General features: G+C 41.2%; 1 protein-coding gene and 1 long non-coding RNA gene across 4 annotated transcripts in view; one reads left to right on the top strand and one right to left on the bottom strand.

Moving 5' to 3' along the window:
* Window positions 1–20,995, top strand: part of LOC112811842 (uncharacterized) — a 32,231-nt gene extending 11,236 nt beyond the window's left edge. For both annotated transcript variants that reach the window (XR_012381284.1, XR_003205148.2), the window contains 2 exons: window positions 6,673–6,838; window positions 20,496–20,995. This is a non-coding gene — a long non-coding RNA (uncharacterized lncRNA). The remainder of the gene's footprint in view (window positions 1–6,672; window positions 6,839–20,495) is intronic.
* Window positions 1–24,442, bottom strand: part of RHBDL2 (rhomboid like 2) — a 49,866-nt gene that overhangs the window by 2,514 nt on the left and 22,910 nt on the right. For both annotated transcript variants that reach the window (XM_073902870.1, XM_073902872.1), the window contains exons 3-6: window positions 22,157–22,305; window positions 18,506–18,618; window positions 5,417–5,517; window positions 2,475–2,535 (exon numbers count right to left, since the gene is read on the bottom strand). In XM_073902870.1, the coding sequence (XP_073758971.1) occupies window positions 2,475–2,535; window positions 5,417–5,517; window positions 18,506–18,618; window positions 22,157–22,305 (424 nt within the window). The remainder of the gene's footprint in view (window positions 1–2,474; window positions 2,536–5,416; window positions 5,518–18,505; window positions 18,619–22,156; window positions 22,306–24,442) is intronic.

Below are 24,442 nucleotides of genomic sequence, written 5' to 3'. Positions count from 1 at the left end.
AGGACCCTGTGTTGTGGCTAGTTTCCCTTTCAGTACTGTATTGATTGATGTCCAAGTGACTAGACGGGAATTGAGGTCGAGGAAGTATTCAATATTAATTTAACTGTGAATGACTATTACACAACATGCTGGATAAATGTGGTTGTGCTGTATTTTCAGTCATCATTTGTATTTCCTAATCCAGTGTAAATAAATAACACACAGGGCGCCTGGGTGGCTCAGTTGGTTGGGCGACTGCCTTCGGCTCAGGTCATGATCCTGGAGTCCCGGGATCGAGTCCCACATTGGGCTCCCTGCTCAGCGGGGAGTCTGCTTCTCCCTCTGACCCTCTTCCCTGTCGTGCTCTCTATCTGTCATTCCCTCTGTCTCAAATAAATAAAATCTTTTAATTAATAAATAAATAAATAAATAAATAACACACAGACAGAACTAGGAAAGTTCTTATTGGAAACAGTTACTCTGGTGTAGTCATCCAGAGGAGGAGGCCTCCTTTCAAAAAGTTCTTGTAACCCTTACCACGTCCATTCCTCCAACCTCTTTCTCTCTGATCATGCCCTTTCTACATATCTCTGCCCAGCTCCTTCTGCTTCCTTGGGGGAGTTTGCTTCTATGTCTGCTGCAGTAGCTATACTGAGACATGTCTTCCCTCCCAATAAACCAAGTTATTGTCCTTGCTAAAACTTTGACACTGATTTTAAGAGAGTTGCCTTTATATGGATTTTTTTTGAAGGGTGAACATGTGAGATTTCCTCTTTCAAAAAGGAAGCTCAGTTGCTTTGTTAGTAGACACATCCAACAAGAATGCTGCATGAAGGAAGGTCCTTCAGGCCAATTGTCCTTCATAATTAAGAATGATAATTTACCTTTTTTTACCTATACACTTTCCCAAGGAAATGTGTTTAAACTAAAAATATACTTGTATTTTGTTAACCTGGCGTGTGTTGTAACTTGCCTCATCTTCAACAGTAGGTAAACCAGAACAAAGAACGTTTAAGAAATGGCCCGTGCCAGGGAGTGGGGAAGGTTAATGTTAACGGGTCTTAGCTACTCTGTAAAATAAAGTGACTTTATTACTTACCTCAGGAATGACATAATGTTACATAAACTATTTTTGGAGACTCCCTGTGCATAAGGAAAGGGTTTTTACTCCAACGTTGAAGAGTATTAAAACCATTTCCCCATCAAGGGTTTGGGGTCATTTTACAAAGTCATTCATAATTGTCCTAAAGGAAACAGATCGAAAACCAGGGAACTTGTGTGTAGCAACATGTTTTGGTCATGGGACTTGTCCCTTGGTCCCGGTTATGACACTTAACAGCCCAGGTGGCAGTTCTGCGCCCCAGTGACTCTCCTCACTAACCCCAGACACTTGCTCTCCTTTCTGTGCTCACAACTTTCCCTCACATTTTCAATTTCTTATGGACAAAAATATTACAGAGAGTATGTGTAACCTATAAACAAGTCACTTATCTTCTCTCAGGATGAAATACTGTTCTTACTGCTAAACTGTCCATAAACTGGAAAGAGACTGATTTAGTCTCTTTCCTCAGAGGTAGTTGGCCCTATTCCCAGCAATGCAGATAATTGAACTCTTGATACCAATTAGCAGGACCATTTCTTCTTACCACATGGACAGCCGAAGTCTTAGGTTTTATCAAGTATCACCTCCATCTTGGCCTTCAGATGCGACCCTACCGTCTGACCCCAGGGTCTGCCTTCTCCCCACCCCCTCCGTGCGACTGCAGCTTCCACTGGAGCAGGTCCAGAAACACGAGTTACTAGTCCGGCCCTAGCTCCTTTTTCTTCTACCCAGTGTGGCCTGCCACCACCCAAAATCTCCCATGACATTCAGACTCTGCTAAAGTTCCGCCTCCTCTCCAGATTGAGCACTCTTCCTAAATTCCTTCAGCATGTAATTCTCTGCTATAATTCTTGGAGATTTCAAAAGCCACATTTGCCGTCCTTCTAGTTCCTTGACCTCTCCATTCCTTCACCCTCTGCTCCTGTCTTCAACCCTCAGCCATCACTCCATGCTTAGATCCTAGATCATTTTTTTTTAAATCCAAAAATGTAAAAGTTGAGGAAGAAAATAGATTATGTCAGTGGTTTTCAAGCTTTCTCCGTTTCAGACAAAATCACATACAGAGTCCATTGTATGAATGAGAACAACCCAGAATCCAATGTATCAATGAGGAAACGTAAGTGAAGCTATTGTGGTTAAAGTAGACAGAGTACCTAAAGCTCTACTCTCTTGACTTCCCGCACTGCAGAAAGAAACAAAAAGCAAAAAATTCCTGAGGCACCTCTAAAAACCACCCACGGGGGTCTGTGAAAACCCTTCCACTTACCTTTCTGCTTAGGGCTATGGAGCCACAATTCTTTGTCACTCCATGCTAGTGTTTAGGAAGAATGAGGCCCTCTAGAGGTCAGACCGATGAAGTGATAGGTGCAAAGCGTTCACAAAACAAACTTACTTATGAGGATGATGATCAGTAGTCTGACAATCCCCAAGGCAGGAATCATTTCTCGAAAATTCTTGCAAAGAGATAAATAAAAATAATATAAGCTATCTATTGGCAAATGAACCCTCGACTGTACTCTCTTCATCTGAAGATGAAAGTTTGAGTGTCAAATATTTACAAAATAAAGCAATACTGTTGCAGCCCAGTTTTCAAGTGTATTTGGGAAGTACAACGCTGTTGCACTTTAGAGAACAAAATCAATATTTAATTTCATGATATGAACTAGACATAATTGTATTAGCAGGAAAAAAATCTAAATATCAGTAATATGAAATCAATACTTAACATGTCATAGAAATAGATAGATAGATAGATAGATAGATAGATAGATAGATAGATAGATAGATAGATAGATAGATACTGTCAAACTAAGTCTGATGAAATATTTCTAAGGTTTTTTTGGTTAATATTCATTCAATACTTTATCCTCTTTCCAAACAGGAGTTAGTTAAAATCTAGGTATTAATTCTTTTAGATAATTTCAAAAAAATTTAAAATATTGGTTAAAAAAATAAAGTTTCATTTTAGCTTTGAAAAATCTCAGTCCAGGGGCACCTGACTGTCTCAGTCAGTTGGGTGTTCAATTCTTGATTTCAGCTCAAGCCATACATGATCTTGGGGTCGTGAGATCAAGCTCTGTGTGCGGCTCTGTGCTCAGCAGGGGAGTCTGCTTGAGATTCTCTCTCCCTCTGCCCCTCCCCCTGTTCTTTCTCTCTCTCTCTCTCTCTCCAAAATAAATAAATAAATCTTTTAAAAAGAAAATCTTGGGGCGCCTGGGTGGCTCAGTCGGTTAAGCGGCTGCCTTCGGCTCAGGTCATGATCCCAGGGTCCTGGGATCGAATTCTGCGTCGGGCTCCTTGCTCAGCAGGGAGCCTGCTTCTCCCTCTCCCTCTGCCTGCCTGCCGCTCCCCCGCTTGTGCTCTCTCTCTCTCACTATCTCCCTCTCTCTGTGTCAAATAAATAAATAAAATGTTTAAAAAAAAAAATCTCAGTCCAGCTTACAGTACCCTCCTGGGTTACTAAAGGACTCCTAAGTCAGGGGCACCTGGGTGGCTCAGTCATGTCTGCCTTCAGCTCAGGTCGTGATCTTGGGGTCCTGGGATCAAGCCGCCCATTAGGCTCCCTGCTCAGTGGGGAGTCTGCTTCTCCCTCTCCCTCTGCCCCTCCCCCCCAGCTCATGTCCTCTCTCTATCTCTTTCTCTCTCTCAAATAATAAATGGGGGTGCCTGGGTGGCTTAGTCGTTAAGCATCTGCCTTCGGCTCAGGTCATGATCCCGGAGTCCTGGGGTCGAGCCCCACATCGGGCTCCCTGCTCAGTGGGAAGCCTGCTTCTCCCTCTCCCATTCCCCCAGCTTGTGTTCCCTCTCTCACTGTGTCTCTCTTTGTCAAATAAATAAGTAAAATCTTCAAAAAAAAATCAAATAAATCTTCAAAAAAAAAAAACTGAGTCAGAAAGACATCTCCACTTTACTGAGTTACTTCTCCCTTCCCTTTCAATTTATTAACTCTCTTCCCAAAGAGGAAAGACACTGAAATACCCATATTTGTTCTAAATCAATTATTTTTAAACTGTTGTGGTCACAACCTACAGTAAGAAAACATTTATATAAAAATCCAGTATACACGTAAGTCAAACAGTATTACATGTGATACATACTGAAACTTTCTAATTTTTTTTCTTTTTAATTTTTTTAAAATTTCTTATTACTTTAAGTAGGCTCCATGCCCAGTATGGGGCTTGACCTCAAGACCCCAAGATTAAGAGTAGCATGCTCTGCCTACTGAGCCTGCCAGGTGCCCTCTTTTTGTTTTAATTTTTGGTCACAATTCCTTAAACTGTGTTCACAACCACTAATGGGTTGCAATCCAAAGTTTGAAAAACATTTTTCTAAATAGCTTCTATTCTTGGAATAGTTTTGTAATTGCTTCCTATTTTCCTCCTAGAATATTTTTAAAGTATACTTATATGGTTAAAGGGTTTAAGAACTAATCAGGATTTAACACTACAGGCTGTTTTAAAAAGTGGTTGACATTCTTACATACTATATCATGGGCATATAAAATGGTATGCCAACTTTGGAGGGCAATTTGGCATTTATCTATGAAAATTTAAAGCCTTCACCCAGTAAATCCAGTTCTAGGAATTTATCCTATCAACACACACACACACAAATGCAAAAAGATAAATGTAAGAGAACATCCTTACAGCATTATCCACAAGTGTGAATAGATGAAGTCAGCCCAATTTTTTTTTCATTGAAGGATTAAATCAGGGTACAGCTATATAATGTGCTGTGGGGCACTTGAAGAGACTGAAATGGGTTTCTGTGTAGTGATATGGGTAGATGGGGTCAAGATAACTCTATGTTAAGATGTAGAACAGTATAGGGACGCCAGGGTGGCTCAGTCGGTTAAGCAGCTGCCTTCAGCCCAGGTCATGATCCCAGGGTCCTGGGATCGAGTGTCGCGTCGGGCTCCTTGCTCAGCAGGGAGCCCACTTTTCCCTCTCTCTCCCTCTGCTTGTGCTCTGTCAAATAAATAAAATCTTTAAAAAAAAAAAAAGATGTAGAACAGTATCTTTAAAAAATAGCGGGTCCGTTTTTGTAGCCTTAATTTTGGCAGGATTTTGAATACATCTAGAAAAAGGTCGAAAGGATGTATATCAAACTGTTAACAGATACTATATTTGAGATTTTTCAACTTAAAAAAAATTTTTTGGGTATTCATCACTTTTGAGATCAGGAAAAAAAAATAATGATAAAATATGAAAGGAAAATTCTGGTGCCCAGAAGGAAGATGAGTGCTCAGTAAATATGATGAAGCTTCCCTGATCCAAATACCAGTTATTCTTTAAAAGAAGAAAAATCCATAGATCCCATTCCCAAAGTTCTTACCACCAGAACATTCATAAAATAGCCTCCCATCAGAGCATAGACTCCTCCTGAAGCACCCACAAGATATCTGAGCGGGTCAAAAATGGAGCTGGCAAGGGACCCTAAAGAAAGAAAACACAAAGGATCACACATAACTGTAAGAATCATGAAAGATAAATCTAATCTAAGGCAGAAGTTGGGAAGTTTGGACCATTATATTAACAAGCAACAAGTTTATTTTGTTTGTCCCTTCCACACTTTAAAGGTATAGCTATGTGAGCTAACTACCTCAATTTTTCTGAAACATTAAATGTTCAATATGAGGACAGTATAACAGGGACCAAGAGCACAAACTCTAGAGCCGAAATTACCAGCTGTGTGACTTGAGCAAGTTTCTTAACTTCTCTGTGCCCTAGTTTCCCTACATAAAGAGGATATTAATAGAACTTACCTCAGTGCATTGTCAGGGGAAGTAAATGATTTGATATGTGCATCATGCTTAGAACACTGCCTGACATGTGTTATGTACTTGTTAGCTGTTGTTTCAAAATACTGCACACATTTAGCCAAAACTGTCACAATACCTGAGACATTCCAACATCTTATTATCTAATGGCTGGCTTTCTCATGGAGTAAATATGTGGCCTCAGAACCCTTCTCAATGTAGTATTCTAACAGATTCACCAAACAAAAGGAAATCTATTTTTCAACCCAATCTTAGATTGCCTGAACCAAAAAAGACTTTAAAACCACCTTATGCAAACTCTAAGATGGTCTCTCTCTACTGCTTTGTTCTACTACTTAGTTTTTTGCTTTTAAGGCTCTCTTTCATTCCTTAGGATACAATGTAATACTTGCTTTGTGCAAGAAAGACAGAGTGGCCTTAAGAATCTTACAAACAGATGAGTAAACAATTATAAGATGCAGAACAGAACAACTACTATGATTTTTAAATGTAATGAATTTGCTATGGAAGCACTTAGGGGAAAAATGATTTTTTTCTGCAGAGGTGGAAGCCTTGCCACTCTGAGAAGGAGGATATAGCATTTTGATTAAACTCTAAAATATCTTTAAGATTTGGAAGGAAAACAAAGGAGGAGAAAGTATTCAGGACGTAGGGAACTGAAAAAGCAAAGACATAGAAACAAAGATATATGAATGACTAAAAATCAGTGAGTAGTCCAATAGGTTTAGAGGATGGTCCTCAAATGTCAACTTTCAGAATAGGGCTGGAGTGGTTGCCTTAATCATATGAGTAATTTATTTTTAAAACACAGATACAAATGTCCACTTCTGGCCATGATGAAATAACAAGGACAAGATTTTCTCTCCTGCTTGAAACAGCTAAAAGCACTGGACAAAATATATGAAACATTGATCTCCAAGATATTGGACCTCAGATAACAAAGGACAGCGAACCCTAAGAGACAAGAAATAAATGAGGTGAGTTGTCTGATTGCCCAGCTTACTGCCTTGACAGAGATTACAGGTTACAATGCATGAAGGGGGAAACCAGGTAGATCCCAGTAAACTTTAAGTTGATGAGATAGCGTGTAAAGTCCAGATAGTCCTAGGCAGCTGGAGTTTGCAAGACAGTGCACCAGAGAGGAAGGAGCAGCACAGAAAGAACTCCAGAGAGGAGCACGTGAGGAAATTACCTAAGCCAAGGAAAGAACCACCGGAAAGGAGTAGAGGGAAGAGCAAGTACCTTTGCTCACCCAGCACCAGAGAGGCTAAGTAACTTTCCAAACCAAAAAACTTCATAATTCATATGGGGCATTGCATAAAGTACACAGAAGGGTCCTACACCAGTAGTGGGTATTAATTAGCACTAAACATGACTCAAAAACACAGTTTCGCCTAGCAAATCTTACCAGGAAGTTTCAAACTACTTCCAAGTAACTGTGTTCCAGAACAAATTTAAGGGATATTTATAGGAATACAATAATATCCACCGTCCAAAGGTTAAATGCCTAGCATCCAAACAAAAATGGTCAGACATGAAAAGAAACAGGAAAATATGACCCATAATAAAAAGAAAAATCAATTAAAACCTCCCCAAACTGACACAAGTGTTAAGTTTTAGCCAATAATGGCAATAAATAATTATTACAACTATATACTATCTGTTCAAAAATTAAGTGGAAACACACAAGATATAAAACACTCAAATCAAATTTCTAAAGATGAAAACTACAATGTCGAAGATGAAAAATACATTAGTTGAGTTTAATGGCACATTAGTGCAGAAGAAAAGATTAGTGAACATGAAGACATGGCAGTAAAAGTATCGAACATGAAACACATAGAGAAGAATATTTTTAAAAATAAATACAGCAGGGGCGCCTGGGTGGCTCAGTCGGTTAAGCAGCTGCCTTCGGCTCAGGTCATGATCCCAGGGTGCTGGGATCGAGCCCCACATCAGGCTCCCTGCTCAGCAGGAAGCCTGCTTGTCCCTCTCCCACTCCCCCTACTTGTGTTCCCTCTCTCACTCTCTCTCTCTCTCTCTCTCTCTCTCTCTCTCTCTGCCAAATGAATAAATCTTTAAAAAATAAAATAAAAATAAATAAATAAATACAGCGGGGGCACCTGGGTGGCTCAGTCGGTTGACCATCTGCCTTTGGCTCAGGTTGTAATCCCAAGGTCCTGGAATCGAGTCCTGCATTGGGCTCCTTGCTCAGTGGGGAGCCTGCTTCTCCCTCTCCTGCTCCCCCTGCTTGTGCTCTCTCTGACAAATAAATAAATTTTATAAATAAATAAATAAAGACAGTGGGGCGCCTGGGTGGCTCAGTCAGTTAAGCGTCTGCCTTGGTCTCAGGTCATGATCCCAGGATCCTGGAATTGAGCCCCACATCGGGCTCCATGCTCAACGGGGAGGCTGCTTCAAGATTCTCTCTCTCCCTCTACCCCCCCTCGCTTGCTTATGCTCTCTCTGTCTCTAAAATAAATAAATAAATCTTTAATTAAAAAATGTTAAAGGAGGGGCACCTGGGTGGCTCAGTTGGTCAAGGGACTGCCTTCGGCTCAGGTCATGATCCTGGAGTCCCGGGATCGAGTCCCACATCGGGCTCCCTGCTCAGCAGGGAGTCTGCTTCTCCCTCTGACCCTCTTCCCTCTTGTGCTCTCTATCTCTCATTCTCTCTCTCAAATAAATAAATAAAATCTTTAAAAAAAATGTTAAAGGAAATTCTCAGGCAGAAGGAAAAAATACCAGATGAAAATATGGAATTTTACAAAGTAATGGAGGACACTGGAAGTGGTGATAACATGGGCAAGCCCACAAGATTTTGCCTTATTACTTAAATTCCAACAGAAGATAGGAATAAGCAGATAACTGTTTAACTACTAAAAATAATAAGTTAATTAAGTTGGAGGATAGACGGTCAATGTACAAAAAAAATCAACTTTATTTCCATGTCATAGCAATGAAGAATCGGAAATAGAAATTTTTAAATAGTACCATTTACAGCACATCAAAAATATGAAATATGGAGATAAATCTGACCCCCCTACACAAATGTGCAAGGGCTGACACTGAAAGCACAGTTCCTAAAATTTACAAGTATAAATTATACTTCATCAAAACTTTAAACCTCCTCTTCTTCAAAAGATACTATTAAGAGCATGAAAAGACAAGCAACAGACTATGAGAAAATATTTGCAAGTCATATATCTGATAAAGGACTTCTAATCAGAATATACATTATTATATATAACAAAGAATAAAATCCAATTTTTAAATGGGCAATATTTAAGCAGATACTTTACCAAAGAAGATATGTGGATATTAAACAAGCATATGAAAAGATGTTCACCAGCATTAATTGTCAGGAAATGCAAATTAAAACCCAGTGAGAGGGCGCCTGGGTGGCTCAGTCGTTAAGCGTCTGCCTTCGGCTCAGGTCATGATCCCAGGGTCCTGGGATCGAGTCTCACATCGGGCTCCCTGCTCAGCAGGAAGCCTGCTTCTCCCTCTCCCACTCCCCTTGCTTGTGTTCCTGCTCTCGCTGTCTCTCTCTGTCCAATAAATAAATAAAATCTTTAAAAAATAAAAAAATAAAAAAAAATAGAACCCAGTGAGAGGGGCACCTGGCTGATTCAGTCAGTGGAGCATGCAACTTTGGATCTCCAGGTTGTGAGTTTGAGCCCCGCGTTGGGTGTAAAGATTACTTAAAAATAAAATACTTATTTTTATTTTTTAATTTTTTAAATAGTCTCCACACCCAGCATGGAGCCCAACACGGGACTTGAACTCATGACCCTCAGATCAAGACCTGAGCTGAGATCAAGAGTCATTCACTTAACCAACTGCGCCACCCAGGTGCCCCCAAAATTTATTTTTTTAAATATAAATTAATTAAATAAATAAATCCCAGTGAGATACCATCGTACACCCAATAAACTAGCTAAAATTAAAGACTGATGATAGCAAGTGTTGTTGAGAATGTGAAGGAGTTGGAACTCCTCGTGAACGTGTAAAATGGAACTACAGGGGCGCCTGGGTGGCTCAGAGGGTTGAGCGTCTGCCTTGGGCTCAGGTCATGGTCCTGGAGTCCTGGGATCAAGCCCTGCTTTGGGCTCCCTGCTCACCGGGGAGCCTACTTCTCCCTCTCCCTCTGCTCCCCTGCTCCTGCTCTCTCACTCTCCCTCTATCTCAAATAAATAAAATCTTAAAAAAATAATAATAAAATAATAAAAATAAAATGGAACTGCAGTTGACCTTTGAACAACACAGGTTTGAATTGCTCAGGTCCACCCTTATGTAGATTTTTTTCCACTAAACACAGTACAGTACAGAAAATGTATTTTATCTTCCCTATGATTTTTTTTAAAGATTTTATTTATTTATTTGACACAGAGGTAGAGAGCATAAGTAGGCAGGGTGGCAGGCAGAGGGAGAAGCAGACTCCCCTCTGAGCAGGGAGCCCGATGCGGGGCTCGATCCCAGGACCCTGGGATCACGACCTGAGCTGAAGGCAGACGTTTAACTGACTGGGCCACCCAGGCGCCCCTTCCCTATGATTTTCTTTAAGTTTTATTTTATTTTTAGTAATCTCCATACCAAAATGGGGCTCAAACTCATGACCCCGAGATCAAGAGTCACATGCTCTTCTGACTGAGCCAGCCAGATGCCCCCTTTATGGTTTTCTTAATAATTTTTTTCTCTAGCTTACTTTATTATAAGAACCCAGTACATAATAATGTATACAAAATATGCTATTGGTAAGGCTTTGGGTCAACAGTAGGCTATTAGTAAAGTTTTGGGAGAGTCAAACATTACATGAGGATTTTCAACTGTGTGAGGGGGATCAGTGCCCCGAACCCCCACGATGTTCAAGGGTGAACTGTACTTTGTACCATATAACCTAACAATTCCACTTACAGATATATATCCAAGAGATCAACAAAAAAACTTCTACACAAATATTCATAGCAGTGTTATTCATAATAGTCGAAAACTGAAAACAACCCAAATGTCCATTTGTTGGTGAATATGTAGAGAAAACGTACAGCCACACAATGGAATATTTAATAATAAAAAGGAATGATGCGTTGATATATGCTACAACATCAATGAACAATGAAAACATTACACTAAGTGAAAAATACCAATCAGGAAAGACCTTATAGTGTATGATTCCACTTATATGAAATGTCCAGAATGGGCAAATCTAAAGAGACAGAAAGAAGATTGGTGGTTGCCTAAGCCTGGGGAAGGGAGAATGGGGTGAAGAGTAAGGAGGGGTACAGGGTTTCTTTAGGGAACAAAAATGTTTAGAATTCAATTGTGATGATGGGTATATAATCCTGTGAATTAAGTTTAAAAAAAACATTGAATTAAATACTTAAATGAGTGAATTGTACGCTATATGACTTATATCTCAGTAAAGCTATTTTAAAACGTTGGCAGTTTCTTAAAAGTTAAACATACCATAAAGAGGGCACATTCTGCGTGGAGCACTGGGTGTTATGCACAAACAATGAATCATGGAACACTACATCAAAAACTAATGATGTAATGTATGGTGATTAACATAACAATAAAAAATTATTAAAAAAAAAAGTTAAACATACTTCAGATAGGGTCCGGCCATTTCATTCCTAGGTATTTACCCAAGAAAGCTGAAAACATTTGATTACACAAATACTTACACACAAATGTTCATAGAAGCTTCATTTGCAATAGCCTCAAACTGGAAACAACCCTAATGTCCATCAACAAGGAGAATGGACAATTTGTGGTATATCCCCACAATGAAATACCACTTGGCAATAAAAAGGAGTCAACTATTGATACACATAATAACATGGATAAATCTCAAAATAATTACGCTGACTGACAGAAGCCAGACAAAAATAGAGTACATACTCTGATTGCACTTATATAAAATTCTAGAAAATACAAATTAATCTATAATGGTCAGTAGTTGCCAGGAAAGGACAGGGAGGGACAGTAGAGAGCAGTTCTCACGGGTCACAAAGAAACTTTTTGGGGAGCGATGGATACGTTTATTATCTTGATTGTGGTGATAGTCTCATGAGTGTATACACGTATCCCCAAATTACTATATTATACACCTTAAATATGTGCAGCTTATTATATGTCAATTATCCCTCACCAAACAGAAAACAGAACAAAACAAAAACAGATGCCAGGGCTGCATCTTCCGAGATTCTGAGTCAGTAGATCTGGGTGGGATCTGGTTGGCTTTAGCTATGACAAGCTGTCTGGGTGATTGTGATGATCAGTCTGACTGGGGAACACTGGGGGGGATTGCAGACCAGCACTTCTGTCTTTAATGTGCGTACAGATCACTTCTGGATTTGTTCAAATGCAGATTCTGATTAGTGGGTCTGGTGTGAGGCCCAATATTCTGCATTTTAATGAGCTCCCAGGTGATACCAATGCAGCTAATCCATGGACCACACTTTGCGAGGAGCAAAGGGGGGGAAACTAAAGTTATTTGACATATTAAGCAATCTAGAAAAAAAGCAAAGCAAGAAAGCAGGCAGGAGGAAACTTTTAGAAGTGATGGACATGTTTATGACATAGATTGTAGTGAAGATTTCACAGGTGTATACTTATCTCCAAACTCATCAAGTCGTATACATTAATTATATACAGATTTTGGTATGTCAATCATACGTCAAAAAAGTTAATAAAAAAACATTTTACATCAAGCTCCCCTTAACCGCTTTATGTATAATTTCTTTTTGGAAAGGCAATGGGGCCACATAGTGGAGGGTAATGAGCAATCTTAGATGTTTTGACTTTCTTCTGGGCGCTGTCAGTGTGTTAGGAAGGATATAATATGATCTAATCTGTGCTTGAGGAAGGTGACCCAGGCAGCAGTGTGAAGACCAGAATAGCAAAGAGACACACACCTGCCAGGAAGGTGTTGCAAAAATAGGCAGAGGCTGTGAACAGGTTAATCACGTTCTCTCCTCTGAAACTGGGGCAGGGCTGATTCCACAGGTCGAAATCAAGCTGTGGGGGAAACCCGTGCAGATGCTAGAGCCAGGAAGAACCTCACCAGCCCAAAGGCTTTCAAGGGCAGGAAAAATAGGTGTGTGCAGGACCGGAAGTAGAAGGTGGAAAAACAGGTTCCACAAAAGTAGGGGGAAGCCGACTGCGGAGCTGTGTCACTGAGCATTGCCAAGTCTATCTCCTAAAGGCTTCCTACTCTCTGGCCCCACTGCTCAAGGAGGCTAGTAACATCAGTTAAAAAATTCTGAGCCCTGCAAAAGGTCGGACTGTGTCCCCCAAAAAGATGTGCTGATGTTCCAACCCCCAGTACCTCAGAATGTGCTATTATGTGGGAATAGGACTGTTGCAGCTGTGATTAATTCAGATTAGGTCATATTGGAGTATAGTGGGCCCCTCAACCAATATGACCGTGTCCTTATTAGAGGAGACCGGAAATGTGAAGGGAGAACTCCACATGACAATGGACGCAGAGCTCGAAGGGCTGCACCTGCAAGCCAAGGAATGACAAGGACTGACGGCCACCACCAGAAGCTAGGGAGAAGGGAGGAAGGATTCTCCCCCACAGGATCAGAGGCAGCATGACCCTATTTTTTTTTTAAGATTTTATTTATTTACTAGACAGAGAGAGCACAAGCAGGGGGAGTGGCAGGCAGAGGGAGAAGCAGGCTCCCTGCTGAGCAAGGAGCCCGATGCGACACTCGATCCCAGGACCCTGGGATCATGACCTGAGCCAAAGGCAGTCGCTTAACCGACTGAGGCACCCAGGCGTCCCAAGCATGGCCCTATTGACATCTTGATTTCAGACTTCCAGCCTAACTGTGAGATAGTACAGTTCTGCTGTTTAAATCACCTAGTTTGTGGTTCTTTGTTACAGGAGCCCTAGGAAACTGATACAACCAGCCACTGAAATATAGGTCTATTAACTTATTTGTAGGTTGCATATATAAGCATTACTATACTAATGTGGGTTTTTTGATGGCAGGTACATTTTATTGGTTTTCTTTCAGATACTAATATGTTTTTAATATAAAAATAGAATTTTTTTAAAATATTTACTTATTTGACGAAGAGAGAACAAGCAGGGAGAACTGCAGAGGGAGAGGGAGAAGCAGTCTTCCTGTTGAGCAGGTAGCCTGATGCGGGGCATGATGCCCTGGGATCATGACCTGAGCCAAAGGCAGATGCTTAACCGACTGAACCACTCAGGCACCCCTAGAAATAGAATTTTTAAAGGATAAAACATTGATTACACAATATTTTTAAATCATTTTTACTTTGTTAATGGTACAAAAAAATGGGATTTTTTTTTAAAGATTTATTTTAGAGAGAGAGCACGAGCAGGGAGAAGGGCGGAGGGAAAGGGAGAATCCTCAGAGTTCTCGCTGAGCATGGAGCCTAACGCGGGGCTCAGTCTCACAACCCTGAGATCATGACCTGAGCAGAAATCAAGAGTCAGCAGCTTAACTGACTGAGCCACTCAGGTGCCCCTGGTACAAAAGATGTTTAGCAAATCATGAAAAGACAAGGGAAAAATTTAAATGCATGTTACTAAGTGAAAGAAGCCAATCTGAAAAGGCTACATGCTATATGATTCCAACTATATGACATTGTGGAAAAGCTAGAACTATGGAGGCAGTGAAAGGATCAGTGGTTGCCAGGGGGTGGGGGTCAGAGTGGGGTAAGTATGAATAGGTAGAACACGGAGGATTTGGGGGACAGTGAAACACTCCATATGATACTCTGATGATGGATACATGTCATTACACATTTGCCCCAAACCATAGAATGTACAATGCCAAGAGTGAACTTCTTTATGGACTTTGGGTGATTATGATGTGCCAGTGGAGGATTCATCAATCCCAACAAATACCCATCTGCAGGGGGATGTCGATAAAGGGATGGGAGTGGGAAGACTGTGCGTGGGGGGGGCAGGGGTTATGGGGACTCTCTGTGCCTTCCTCTCCATTTTTCTGTGAACCTAAAACTGCTCTAAAAAAATAAAGTCTTTAACTTAAAAAATCTTTCAATGAGCAGATTTATAAAATAAGCTTCATTATTTTTCGAAAATCCTCATTAAATATCATAACCCCAAAGTACAAATATATACTTCTAAATTCAGTTTTTTTCTATAGAAATTTTCTCTTACTCACTGTCATAGCCAAAATGTAAAATTTAAAAATGGCATGTAGTTTCAAATGGGAGGATTACGTTATTGACTCTGCTTACTCCAATTATGAAAAAAAATTGTGTTGTAATTTACCTGTTAATTCCCACCTTTCCTAGCATCAGTCATTTGTTCTTGCAAACTAATCAGAAAGTGTTATAAAATATGTTTAAAACCCACTACAACTCTTAACTGAGAACTCTTAAAACTGATGAGGAAATTGTTTCCTGCATTTTAAGTGTGAATTTCTAAGACTTGTTGCATCATTCCCAGCAGCAAAATCACACAATGAGAGAACGATGTCCAATTATTAGTTTTTAAAATGCCCTTTCAGAGCGTAAGTATCTTTGGAAAAGCAGTTACGTTCTTTCTCCTTGTATGAGAAATGCTATTATGTCGTCAAAGGAACATATTTTGCATTTGCTTTTTCAACATCTGTTCAGTAGCATCCTACTGAAAGCCATTTGTTACCACAGGGGAAAAAAAGTCAGCAAATTAGACACTCATCTTTTTGTAAAAGAAAAATGCATAGTCTTTAAAATGAGCAAAAGATGAGAGGAATCTCACTGATTTCAAGACTTACACTATAGCTACAGTGCTATTGAGGATATGGTATTGGTGGAGGGTAACACATCGGTCAATAGAACAAACAGGAGAACCCAGAAATAATGCCTTACAAGTACAGCCAACTGATTTTTGACAAAGGTGCAAAAAAAAAAAAAAAATGCAATGAAGGAAACAGAATTTTTAACAGATTGTTGCGAAGTCACTGTATTTCCAAAAAAAACACCCAAAAGAACCTCAGTCTAAACCTCATACCTTACACAACAGTGGGCCAACTCAAAACAGATCACATATTCCAATGTAAAGCATAAAACTATAAAAGACACTGTAAGAGAAAATCTTCAGGACCTAGGGCTCAGTGAAGGGTTCTTAGACATCACCAAGAGCCCGATTCATAAAGGAACAAATGATAAATCGGACTTCATCAAAATTAAAAACTTTCGCTCCCCATTAAAGACTCTATTAAAACAGTGTGGCAAAGACAGCTACACATGGAGAAAAATACACCTGTCAACTACATATTCAATAAAGGACTGGGATCTAGAATATGTAAAGAACTCTCAGAATTCAATGGTTTTAAAAAATCTAATTAGGAAAAAAAGGAAAGAAATCTAATTAGGAAGTGGGCAAAAGACATGAGCAAGCATTTCACTAACGAGGTTACACACATCAAAAGATGTTCACCATCATTAGCCGTTTGAGTAAAGCAAATGAAGGCCATGATGAGAGATCACCTCATGCTTCTGAGCAGAGCTGAAATAAGAAATGGCAACAACACGAATGCTGGTGAGGATGTGGAAAACGGAATCACTTCTACACTACTGGGTGGAATGTAAAAAGGAACAGCCATTCTGGAAAACATTTTGGCTGGTTCTTAAAAAAGTCAGTAGGCACTACCATACAATCTAAGAACTGTGCGCTTGGGCATTTATCCCAGAGAAATGAAAACCTCTGTTCACAAAACACTGTACTTCTGTTCACAAAAACCTGTACACAAAGGTTTGTTAACAGTTTTATTTGTAATAGCCCCAAATGGGAAACAATCCAGATAGTCTCCAGTGAGTGAAGGGTTAAACAAACGGTGGTCCATCCATACCATGGAATACTACTCGGCGATTAAAATGAATGAAGTATTGATACATGCAACAACCTACATGGGTCTTCCAGGGAATGATGCTATGTGAAGACAGCCAATCCCAAAGGCAATATACTATATGATTCCATTTATATAACATGCTTGAATTGAGAAAATTACAGAAATAGAGAACAGATTAGTGGTTGTCAGGGGTGAAGGAAGGTATGAGGGGTGGGAAAGAAGAGGGTATGTCTATAAAAGTACAACGTGAGGAATCCTTGTTTTGCACCTTGACAGTATCAACGTGGATATCCGGGTTGGGATACTGTACTAGAATTTTGCAAGCTGTTACCATTGGGGTAACTGGTTAAAGGATACATGGGACCCCCTAGGCATTGATTTCATACAACTGCAATGTAAAGGGCGCCTGGGTGGCTCAGATGGCTAAGCGTCTGCTTTCAGACGCTTTCGGCTCAGGTCGTGATCCTGGGGTCCTGGGATCGAGTCCCGCATTGGGCTCCCTGCTCCTTGGGAGCCTGCTTCTCCCTCTGACCCTCTTTCCTCTCATGCTCTCTATCTCTCATTCTCTCTCTCTCTCTCTCTCTTTTCTCTCATAAAAAAAAAAATAAAAAAAATTTTTAAAAAAAAAAAAAACAACTGCAATGTAAAAAAGTTTAATTTTTTTTTTGAAAAAATGTTTCCAATAAATAAACGGATGGATGGGAATTCTAATATTTTCTCCCCAGGCCAAAGTGGATCATCTTAAGGAACACCCAATTTCAGAGATCACTGCATATGTTGCTAGTCTCTACTGAGCCTTTGGGCCCCTATAGCTCTTCTCTATGTTCTCTTCAAGCTGTCTTTCTTTTTTTTTTTTTTTTAAGATTTTATTTATTTGACAGACAGAGACACAGTGAGAGAGGGAACACAAGCAGGGGCAGTAGGAGAGGGAGAAGCAGGCTTCCCGCAGAGCAGGGAGCCCGATGTGGGGCTCGATCCCAGGACCCTGGGATCATGACCCGGACCGAAGGCAGACGCTTAACGACTGAGCCACCCAGGTGCCCCAACAAGCTGTCTTTCTTAAAAGCAAATCTGCTCATGTGACTTCCCAAGATCACTAGCCTGACACATTGGGCCTTCATAATCTGGCTGTTAAGTCTCTACCCAATATATATGCTATCTGCTTATCTTATCTCAAATATTTTAACTCTAATTACTTTTTAAAGTTTTTTGGGTTTTGGTTGTTGTTTTTTCTTTTTAGTAATCTCTACACCCAATGTGGGGCTCAAACTCATCATCCTAACATCAAAAGTGGCATGCCCTTCTGACTGAGCCAGCCAGGCACCCCTCTAACTTCTTTCTTTTTTTTTTTTTTTAAAGCTTTATTTATTTAAGGGCACTTGGGTGGCTCAGATGGTTGGGCGTCTGCCTTTGGCTCAGGTCATGATCCCAGGGTCCTGGGATCGAGTCCCGCATCGGGCTCTTTTGCTCAGCAGGGAGTCTGCTTCTCCCTCTCCCTCTGCCTCTCCCCCTGCTTGTTCTCTCTCTGTCTCTCTCGCAAGTGAATAAATAAAATAAAATCTTAAAAAAAAAAAGCTTTATTTATTTAAGTAATTTCTATACCCAGTGTAGGGCTTGAACTCATGACCCTGATCAAGAGTCGATGGAGCCAGCCAGCTGCCCCTAATTAACTTATTTCTAATGCTTATCAGGTTCCCTGCAGTAAATCTTGACTTAAATGTTTATTACTTTTGCTTTGTGCATTGCCTCCTTAAGAGTGCAGAGGCACTGATTCTGTGTTACCCTCAGAATACTAACCTGCAGTCACTCCTGCCAGGTACACCAGCCCTACTCGGAGGCCTTTGTGGACCATTTCCAAGGGAATACCCAAAACGAGCTGCATGATGAGATTCCCCACGAGGTGCTGAACTCTGCGGAGACAAACACAGTAGTCAAATATGACTAACCCACACAGTTATTTCTTTGGGACATGAACAGGCATTGGTGTATTGTTTCTAGTTCAAATTCCATTTTCTAATTTTTTTAGGTGACTTTTTTTTTTAAATAAAATCTCAACATGGAGCCTTAATATGTAAAACAGATAAAAGGACATTGTGGAAGTATATATTTATTTTATAAGTTCTGTTTTATAACAGTGACTAACAACATCGAACAGAGAGCGATGATGGCTCAAGGAACAAAACTTGAAATTGGGCTTAGATGACAATTGCCATTTTATGTCAGCCCCCTGCATCTGATTTTGTTTCGGTTGCACAGTATTGAGAAAATCCTAATGCACGCATAGTAGGCTCCATACCCAATGTGGCGCTGGAACTCTCAACCCCAAGATCAAGAGTCGCCTCCACTACCAACTGAGCCAGCCAGGCACCCCAAATTTCAATAGGTTTTTAAACAACGGGTCTTGCAATTTTAGGATATTCTTTAATAAAACAGAGATGGCAAGAGAAACCCCATCCCCCGTTCTACATTAAAAAGTTGAAGGGCGGGCGCCTGGGTGGCTCAGTTGGTTAAGCGACTGCCTTCGGCTCAGGTCATGATCCTGGAGTCCTGGGATCGAGTCCCGCATCAGGCTCCCTGCTCAGCAGGGAGTCTGCTTCTCCCTCTGACCCTCTTCACTCTCGTGCTCTCTGTCTCTCATTCTCTCTCTCTCTCAAATAAATAAATAAAATCTTTAAAAAAAAAAAAGTTGAAGGGCGCCTGGGTGGCTCAGTCAGTTAATCGTCTGCCTTTGGCTCAGGTCATGATCCCAGGGTTCTGGGATCAAGCCCTGAGTCAGGCTCCTTGCTCAGCGGGGAGCCTGCTTCTCCCTCTCCCTCTGCCTGCCACTCCCCCTGCTTGTGCTCGCTCGCTCTCTCTCAAATAAATAATTAAAATATTTTTTTAAAGTTGAAAAGACAATTTACCAGAATAAAAAAGAAAGTTTACCCAGTAACACTAGCTAAAGTTAATATCTCCCATGTACTACAGTTTGGCATATAACATATTTGAGTGCAGGTGGTTTTTATTCTAGTTTTTAAAGAGGTAAAAATATTTTTAAATAAAATTCATATTATTTTGCCTGTCAAACCCCACAGGCATCTCTGGAGAATCTTTGAATGTATTTTGGTACATGCCCATATTATAGTTATCCTTAATTTAGTTGCTACACTGCACAAGACTTTTTTATTTTAAGAGATTTCAGATTAAACCAAAAAGTTAAAAAATGAAATAGGTATTGGATCTTTCACAACATGTAGCAGCTTTCAGGATTGTGTTTTGCATTATAATTTACTTAACAAATACTCAGCAGAGGCTCTCTGGGCATAGCCTACAGAACAGATTACTTACCTTCATGACCACACGCACACCCAGCCACAACTATCACTGCCCAAGTCATCTTCAAAGACACACAAGAAGTAACATGTAATTCAGTGCAAACAGTCTAGCAAGGACAGTTGCGCTAGTCTTACGGGGACGTCAGACATAAAAAGAGTATTTGGAAATATGTGCCCTTTGTGAATTTGAACAAAGCCAAAGGAAGCCATCCCATCTTCTCCTTTGGGAACAGCTGGAGGACGAAGTGACCAGTAGGACAAAAAACCCCAAAGAATCGCCCTCAGCGTTCTTTCTGCTGTGCAAATAGCAAGAGCAGAAATGACATAAGGATGAGATCCTGTCATATACCCGGAATAGAAATACTAACTTTTTTCATCCAAATTTTATCTGCCCTTCCAGGTCCAGCTTGAATCCAGGTCATGTGGGAAACCATCCCCATTCTGATCTTTCCGTCTTTCTGTTTATATTACAGTAACTAATCCCACATCCATTTCCTTATCACTTGTCTGCGTCCTCCAGTGAGGCTGGAAGAGCTCATGTTGACTTTGCGAGGGGTAGCCGTGTCCATGGCTCTGGCCAATGGGAGACTGGCAAGAGAGCTGCTTTCCTGAAGAAAGGGATGGATGTCACCAGCACCTGGGCCTACCCTTCCCCTTCCTGCTTTTAACGCCCAGCTACAGCCACCAACTTGCAGCCACAAGACAAAGGTCAAGGGAAGAGCAGAGATGCCAGCACCGAACCAAGAGGCTTGGCTTCCTTAAACTGATGAACTAACCACATACCTCGGGGCTCCTTATTTGGTAAAGAATTAACCTCCAGGGCTCCTGGGTGGCTCAGTTGGTTAAGCGACTGCCTTCGGCTCAGGTCATGATCCTGGAATCCCGGGATCGAGTCCCGCATCGGGCTCCCTGCTCAGAGGGGAGTCTGTTTCTCCCTCTGACTCTCTTTCCTCTCGTGCTCTCTCTCTTTCTCTCTCTCAAATAAATAAATAAAATCTTTAAAAAAAAAAAAGAATTAACCTCCATTTGTTCAGGCCCCCATTTGATTTTTTGGCTACTTTCAGCCAGAAGCATTCTGAAATTCTACAACCCCATATGTGCCTGTCCTACACAGCCTTGAGAATTCTTTGTGAGGGCCTTACTATGTGTCCCGGTACTGCAAAAATTACATTATAACCACTGTCTCATTTAATCACAGCAACCTTATGAGGTAGGTACTATTACCCCATTTTATAGATGTGGAAACCAAGGCACAAAGAAGTAACTACTGTATGGCCTTGCCTTACTATTTAACTGACTGTTCAGCCTTATAATTTTAAAGTCCTTGAGTGCAGGAACCACATTTGTTCAGAGCATGTTAAATGAAAAACCAAACTGAAAGTATCCATAGAAACTGGGCAATGAGCAATTTTGTCCTTATTTGTCAAGCCTCTGAGCCCTGTGTCCTGCCACGGATGCCTAGTTAGCCACTGGCCAGAGCCATCCTTCAAGGTGCAGGGCTGGGTAGGTCACACAGATGAAGTTGGCCTCATCTGAAGCCCCCCCCAGGCTCCACTGGAGAACGGGGCCGCCAGCAAGGTGCTCAATGTCTGCAGTGGGCATAGTGAATCCTGGGTTGTGAGCAAGATCATTAAGGACTATTAGCATATAAGAAACTATAACTAAAAGGCAGGCACTGCATTGCCCGTTGCTTGTATTATTCCAGATGGACAACAGTAAAGCGCTCACGAATTAATTCTTTTTAAGTGTGTGGCAGGGGTAGGGAGGGAGGGACTGATTCATATCCTAAAGGGAACATTTTAACAACACAAACAACTCGGGGAACATACGTGTGGTTTAGTAATGATGGGGTCTCTTCTCTTAATATCCCTATATAAATACCAGTATCAGGCAGTTATAAGCAATATAAAGTACACTGGACTTGGAGTTAGCATGAATGTGTTGAGGTCCTAGTTCTGCAACTTAGCCAAGTGATATGGAGCGAGTAACCACATCCCCGAAACCTCAGACACAAAACAGCAGGGGTATTATGGACATGTAAGTGCCTTATCAATAATAAAGCACCGACCAAATGTTGGGGGTTATGAGTACTTGCAGTCACCTCCGACATCAGCGACTTAATATCTTTCCTTACCCAGCATGGACCAGCATATAGGAGATAAACCTCCAGGCTTGCTCCCGCTTCTCAGGACTGTAGATAAAGGGACTCTCCAGGATGCCTATGTCCAGGGTGATCCACTGTTTCTGAGGCTTCCACACAGCATAGTAAATAAACACCGCCAACTGCCAGGGAGGGGCAGACATGAACGTTAACCACCTTCTGCAAAGAGTGGCCCTATTAAAGCCTAAGGGCACTACTACCTTGCTTTCAAACGATTAGCTCTCAAGTGGGCCCCTCCATAGCATGTGCTCAGAAGATGACAGGAGTTAAATGTCCTTGCCGTTAAATGTCTGACCATACAACTGTGGTCATATCCCACTTCCTCAAGTGATGAGCAGCAGCCCTAGACCAAATATAAAGACGACTCCTTCTGAACCCCTCTACCCGCTTAAATACCCTCCGCCCTCCCCTTCCCATTCCCACCATTTTGTCTTTTACTTACAAGTTAATAAGAAATTACGTCTCTGCTGGCTTCCAAGGAATAGAATGGGGAAAGGGAACAATAATAGTACTACAGCACAGAAGCCCAGCAAACATGACCTTAACCAAGTGATGGAGGCTCATGTCACCAGGGATGTCATGTGGATGTCCTGTACTCCCTGATGTGACATGAGGAGAAAGGCACTTCGCCTCTGTGTGTTCCTCCCCAAAACCCGTAACTCTGATCTAATCATGAGAAAAACATCGACAAGCCCAGGTTGGGGGATCGTCTACAGAAATCTGGCCCATATGCCTCAAGACTACCAAAGTCATGAAGAACAAAGACAGACTGAGAAACTGTCACAGATGAGAGGACACTGGGGAGCCACAGCAACTAAATGGAATGTGATACTTGGGGTTGGAGGGGACAGAAGGGAAAGAAAGAGGACATTAATGGGAAAGCTGGTAGAAATACATATTAAAAACTCCAAATGAGGGCGCCTGGGTGGCTCAGTCGTTAAGCGTCTGCCTTCGGCTCAGGTCATGATCCCAGCATCGGGCTCCCTGCTCCGCGGGAAGCCTGCTTCTCCCTCTCCCACTCCCCCTGCTCGCGTTTCCTCTCTCACTGTCTCTCTCTCTCTGTCAAATAAATAAAATCTTTAAAAAAAATTTAGAAAACTCCAAATGAAGCCTGCAGTGTAGTTAATAGTAGTATACCAGTGTCAGTTTCTTTGTTTTGACAAATGTACTATGGAAATGTAAGGTATTAGTAATGGGAGAAATTAAGTGAGACATATACAGGAACTCTCTGTACTATCTTTGCAACTTTTCTATAAAGCTAAAATTAATCCAAAATAAAGTTTATTCCAAAAACTTTTATTTGAAAAACGGATCTTTCTGTGAGAGAACAGGTATCTCAGCACCCGCTCCACGACCCTTCTATAGAGAACTGCCTGCTCCACAGTACAGGCTACGGCGGTCATGTTTGGTATCATGTGACCTTACCCATTATTCCCCAATTCCCACACTCGCCAAGCACTCACACACCTGACTGGACCATGGGTAGGCCCGCCAACCCATAGACTGGAAGGGTAACATGACAGAGTGTGCCAGGAACGTTGATACATTAGCCTTTTCTTTATCTGAGCCATAAGAGGCTAGGTCCCTATGCTGGTTAATGTTATGTGTCAACTTGGCTATATGAATTTGCCAAGAATTTGATCAAACATCATTCTGGATGTTTCTGTGAAGATATTTTTTAGATGAGATCAAAGTTTAAGTCAACAGACTTTGAATAAAGCAGACTACCCTCCATAACATGGGGTCACATCATATCAGCTGAAAGCCTTAATAGAACAGACTGACCTCATCTGAGGGAAAGGGAATTCTGCTGGTATGACTGCCTCTGGACTCCCAACTGTAACACTTACACCCAGGTCTCCAGTCTGCTGGCCTACCCTAGATTGTGACCTGGCCAATTTTCCATAATGATATGAGCCAGTTCCTTAAAATCAATCTCTCTCAATATACATGTGTAGGTAGGTGGATGGATGGATGGATGGATGGATGGACGGATGGATGGCATGTGTAGGTAGGCAGATGGATGGGTGGATAGATATAGATAGATGATAGATAGATAGTAGATAGATAATGTGTGTTTGTGTATGTACACACCCCACTGGTTCTATTTTTCTTTTTCTTTTTTTAAGATTTTATTTATTTGACAGAGATAGCAAGAGAGGGAACACAAGCAGGGGGAATGGGAGAGGGAGAAGCAAGCTTCCTGCAGAACAGGGAGCCTGATGCGGGGCTCGATCCCAGGACCCTGGGACCATGACC

Source organism: Callorhinus ursinus, unplaced genomic scaffold (assembly GCF_003265705.2).
Source record: "Callorhinus ursinus isolate GAN/ISIS: 27379988/994484 unplaced genomic scaffold, GSC_fseal_2.0 scaffold18, whole genome shotgun sequence".
Lineage (NCBI taxonomy): Eukaryota > Metazoa > Chordata > Mammalia > Carnivora > Otariidae > Callorhinus > Callorhinus ursinus.
This window is presented reverse-complemented; position numbering and strand designations above follow the sequence as displayed.